The 4,910-nt window shown below is 24.0% G+C and overlaps 3 protein-coding genes across 3 annotated transcripts in view, besides 7 other annotated features; 1 reads left to right on the forward strand and 2 right to left on the reverse strand.

Annotated features, from left to right (window-relative positions):
• The window catches only part of EDI_210360 (bap28, putative), a gene marked incomplete at both ends in the record, with an annotated part of 5,320 nt that extends 4,576 nt beyond the window's left edge, over window positions 1-744 (reverse strand). The window contains one exon of the mRNA XM_001741683.1: window positions 7-744. Within this exon, the coding sequence (XP_001741735.1) occupies window positions 7-744 (738 nt within the window). The remainder of the gene's footprint in view (window positions 1-6) is intronic.
• Window positions 745-1,181: 437 nt separating this feature from the next.
• Window positions 1,182-1,224: a sequence feature (AT_rich).
• A 563-nt stretch (window positions 1,225-1,787) lies between these two features.
• Window positions 1,788-1,989: a sequence feature (AT_rich).
• A 124-nt stretch (window positions 1,990-2,113) lies between these two features.
• Window positions 2,114-2,336: a sequence feature (AT_rich).
• A 21-nt stretch (window positions 2,337-2,357) lies between these two features.
• Window positions 2,358-2,381: a sequence feature (AT_rich).
• Window positions 2,382-2,456: 75 nt separating this feature from the next.
• Window positions 2,457-2,522: a sequence feature (AT_rich).
• A 4-nt stretch (window positions 2,523-2,526) lies between these two features.
• On the forward strand, window positions 2,527-3,618 carry EDI_210470 (polyadenylate-binding protein, putative; the record flags this gene model as incomplete). The annotated part of the gene is made up of 1 exon (XM_001741684.1): window positions 2,527-3,618. One exon carries the CDS (start codon window positions 2,527-2,529, stop codon window positions 3,616-3,618), a length of 1,092 nt encoding a protein of 363 aa, XP_001741736.1.
• Window position 3,619: 1 nt separating this feature from the next.
• Window positions 3,620-3,709: a sequence feature (AT_rich).
• On the reverse strand, window positions 3,705-4,664 carry EDI_210480 (purine nucleoside phosphorylase, putative; the record flags this gene model as incomplete). The annotated part of the gene is made up of 1 exon (XM_001741685.1): window positions 3,705-4,664. The coding sequence occupies one exon, from the start codon at window positions 4,662-4,664 to the stop codon at window positions 3,705-3,707; it is 960 nt and encodes a 319-aa protein (XP_001741737.1).
• Window positions 4,665-4,833: 169 nt separating this feature from the next.
• Window positions 4,834-4,910: part of a sequence feature (AT_rich) that runs on past the window's edge.

The raw sequence follows: 4,910 nt of genomic DNA on the forward strand, positions 1-4,910 counted from the left end.
ATGAACTGAAAGAATTTGTGAAGATAATGAAAGTGCAACAACTGTAAGTTTTGGAGAATCTGATTTAATTAATTGAAGAACAACAGAAAGTAATGTGGTTAAAACAACTTCAGATATAATTTGTTGTTGAGCAATACTAATTAATAAAGTACAAATAAAAGTACTATAACGAGCATTATGAATAAGAATAGGATGGTCTATATAAAAATTAATTAAAGCTGAAAGTGTAGTTGGGAATTGAGTCAAATGAATAACAAAATCTCTTCTACTAATTCTATCTAAATTAATAAAATTAGTAAATATTGTTGGCTTACATAAAGATAATAAACGAATGAATAATGGGTTTTGATAATGAGATAAGAACGAAAGAATTAATTCATTAGCTCCAAGTATATTAATGGAATAAACACGAATCATGTATTCAATGATTGGCCCACATTCTGGATTTAAGAAATGTTGACTTAAATAAGGTAAGAAATTTGATATTTTTTTTGATAATTCTTTATTTTGAGTATCTGTTAACATATCTCTATTACATTGCTCTGATTCATCTCCAAATAATGATGCTTTCCATTCACTTAACAATTCATGGTTTTTAAATAAATGGTTTAATGAGTCTAATGCCCCTCGATGTAATGTATATCTATCAATAAATTTAGCCTTATTATTGTCATAAATAAAGGATACAATATGAGAAGTGTTAACAGTTGGAACAAAGGTATTAAGTTGTGATGCGATAGACATATTAGACAATGATTTTTTCTTGATAGAAAAAGAAAAAGGGTTTCTTAAACCTTCTTAAAAAACCTAATTATAATTAAAGAGAAGTCTAAAAGAAATTTAATTGAAATTACACTTCCAAATATTTTAGTTTACACCATAAAGATATATTAAATAATAGATTTAAAAATGAACATATCATTATATTTCATACACCCCTTATATTTTGTGATGATATTATTCAGTGGTTAATTACTAAGACATACCTATATATACTTACTAAAGAAGCAAATTAATGTTTATTTTTTTAAATACGTACTGTTGTATTTTTTCATGTAAAACCAAAATAATCGAAAAGAATAAAAAATAGTGTTGAATGAGAAAGATAAAGTAAAGACCTTATCTTATTTTCTTCAATAAGTTACAACCAAATATAATCTAAATTAATCAAGGTAACTAAGAAATATAAATTTATTTTATTTTTCATTAACTATATATTTAAAAGATGCACTTTATCTAATTTTTGAAATAGACCAATATCACCAAATAAAAAAGTATCCAAAACATAACGTATAGTTTGTTTTATTAGACCTAATGAATAAAATAATTTAAGTAACAAAACTAAATTAATTATTGTGTTTTCAATATAGGTGTTAGAAGATGGTAATAATAAAACCAAACCAAAAATAATGACAGAGTTATTCTTCAAATCATTTGGATTTAGGTAATAGTTATTTAGAAATTTATACGATTTGACAGTTTGAGGAGCGATAGTACAGACACAATGGGGTATGCGAAGATTAACAATTTAAAAGAAGTGCATTTGATTATTTCAAAATTAACAGTTTCAAAAAAAAGATAATACTCAATTAAAGTTCTTTCTCAATACTTAAGACCAGTATTAAAATTAATAAAAAAGTCAATTAAGACAATCAAATATTTAAGGTATGAAGAAAATAGTCAAAGAAAATAAAACAGAATTTAATGATCCCTTGATAAAAATATTTTGATAAAAGTGAAATCTCAATTATAAGGTATTAACTAAGAAAAAAAAAAGATTAGTTCTGTATTATTTTTATTAATAGAGAAATAAATAGTTACTTAATTATGTATTTTTTTTTAATTAAAAGAAATTAAAAGAATATTTCATTAATATTTTAAAATTATTGATTTATATTATTCCCAAAAAACATTTTTTAAATTAGACAAATCATAAATTATAGAATAAAATTGTATAATTAAATTTATATTGCTTTATTTTTTATTATACCTTTTGTTCAGAAATGTTCTGAGTTGGGTTAGTACCTGAAATAATATTCTCTCTTAAATAAAAAGCTCAAACATTTTATAATATAGCTTCTTTTTGTCTCAATGAGATTATTTTTGAAGTAAGTATTAATATTTGAAAATAAATAAAAGAAAAAAATAAGTATTTGTTTATAATAAAATTAACTTCAAAATATTATTAATAAAAGAATAATTCAAATTTAAAAACAATAAAACAACTCTCTTATATTTTTTTTAATAAATAATATTCTTAAAAAAATATAATAAAGAAATATTTCTATGGAATAAGATATAATTTTATTAATATACATTTATTTATTTTAATAATTGATATTTGTTGGTTGTCATTGTATATTATTTATTATTTAAATATACAACGTTTATAATTTAGTATCTTATGTGAATAAAAAGGAATTAATATTGGATAAAATATTGATTATGTTTTGATGATTTTTAATATAAATATATAAATATAATGATTCTATAATTCAAATCTTTAAATTTTTTATAAAAAAGTTAATGGAAGAACCACCTTTCATCAATAACACCACTTTAGTTTTTCTTTCACTTCCTAATAATACAACAGAAAAATTATTAGGATTTGCTTTAAAAGACTACATTGCTACAATTAAACAAATACATGTTGTTGGGCCATTAGCTTACGTAGAGTTTAAAACACATCAACAGGCACTTAAAGTGCATCAACAGAGAAGTCATATTGAAGTTAAAAAGAAAAAAATTATAATATGTTGGAAATTAACAAAAGAAGTAAAAGAGAGAAACGAATATAATTATGATCTTTATGGATTAAAAGATGATATAACTGATGAGTCATTACAACTCTACTTTGAAAATAAGGTAAATATTTTAACATTACTTACTGGAAAGAATGTACATGGAAATTATGCTCTTATGAAAGTAAACAACCAACAAGAAGGAGAGTGGTTATTAGAAAATAAAGATACTATTCAAAAAGATATTGGTACAGATAATTTTGAATTAAAAGTTCATCAAATTAAACAAGATGATAAAACAAATGTGTTAGTAAAAAATTTACACAAAGACTTAACTGAAACTGATGAGTTAATAAATTATTTTTTAACATTTGGTGAAATTGATTCATTAAAGTTAACTGAAGTTAATGAAAAATATAATACAAAAGCATTATTTATTAAATACAAAACAGAAGAGTCTGCAAATAAAATGATTGAAACAGTAAATGGTAAGGATATATTTTCATATGGTTTACCTTTAACAGCTGAATTATTAAAAAGTAAAAAAGATTATAAATCTGAGAAGAACAAAATATATTATGATAAACGCAGAATATTAGAGACAGACCTAAAAGGAAATAGTCTTTTTATTAAAAATATTCCAAAACAACTTCTTTCAAGAGAAGCTTTCAAAAACTATTTTTCTCGATACGGAGAGTTATTTGATTATACCATACTTATTGATAAAAGAATAGGTTACATTTGTTATAACGAATACGATAATGCTTGTGACTGTGTTGCTGGAAATCACGGTAGAATGGAAGTTCAATTTAAAGAGAAATTATACAGAAATCCTGTTGTTGATGTATCACCCTTTGCTAAACTTCCGTTTAAATGAGTTATTTAACAAATTAATTAAAAATTAGGTATTTAACATCTTTAAAACTATAAAAAATAGAATATAAAAATGAAAAATTTAATTTATTATTCTAAAGCTAATTTATCTAAAATTTCTAAGGCATCTGCTGCTACTTTCATTGTTGGTTCAATATTTGATTTTTCTGGTTTAACAAAAGTATTTAATCTTCTGTTAGCCACAACCATACAAATACATCCAACTCTAACCCAACTAAAGTTTTGAGTAATTTGAGCAATTGCTGCAATTTCCATTTCAAAGTTTTCAACTTTAATTTCATCGATTCCAATATGTGTTAAAACACTATCTAAAGCATCAATAGTTGGATGGTTTTCTTCAAATAATACTCTTCCTTGACAACCAAAGAACCCTGCTGCTGATGCAGTAATACCAACTTTATAATGTAAATTATCTTTCTTTGATGCTTCTATTAATGCATCAACAACATGTTTATTAGGAATAGATACATATGGATGAAGTCTTCCTTTAAATCTTCTCCCTTCAGGAATAGCTTTGTTTATTTCTGAATCAACAATCTTTTCTAATTCAATACCAAATGGATTTGTTAATGCAACATCATAATACATTCCAGTATTATCAAGTCCAATTGCATATTTAGTGATAATAGATGTTCCTAACTCTGTTTCTTCTTGTACAGCACCTGAAGTACCTACCCTAATAATGTTAAGAGCTTTTTTTGGTTTACTTTTAACAGTTCGTGTTTCAACGTCAATGCATTTAAGTGCCAATATTTCATTAATAATGATTTCAGTACTTCCGGTTCCCATTCCAGTTGTTACAATAGACATTCTAACTCCATTTGGAGTATATCCTGTCATAGTAGTTAATCCTCTATGATCATGTCTAAAAATTGGTTTTGTTTGATCTAATACTACAGCAGCTGCTTTTGGAACTCTTTCAGGATCACCAACTACAATGATATTATCAGCAAGGTCATCAGCAGAAATAGCAAGATGATAAATATTTTTTCCTGTTGCAGGAAGAGTAGCTTCAGTTAATTTAGTCATCTATTAAACTATTCAGAGATGGGTTTAAATCAACGAATAAACACAAGTATTAGAACGTTGAATATAATAATCTATTATTAAGTGGAATGTTTAGGAATCTTCTTTAATGGAATCTTTATATGAATAGCTTCTTTTATTTTCTTTATATTAAAGAAGTTCAAAAAATAGGATTTTAAATTATTAATTATAATATGTTATTTCATTTTACTATCTATTTACTTTGTGTTAATTTTAAATAAATGATAT

This window comes from Entamoeba dispar, genomic scaffold (assembly GCF_000209125.1).
Source record: "Entamoeba dispar SAW760 scf_1105229463905 genomic scaffold, whole genome shotgun sequence".
NCBI lineage: Eukaryota > Evosea > Mastigamoebida > Endamoebidae > Entamoeba > Entamoeba dispar.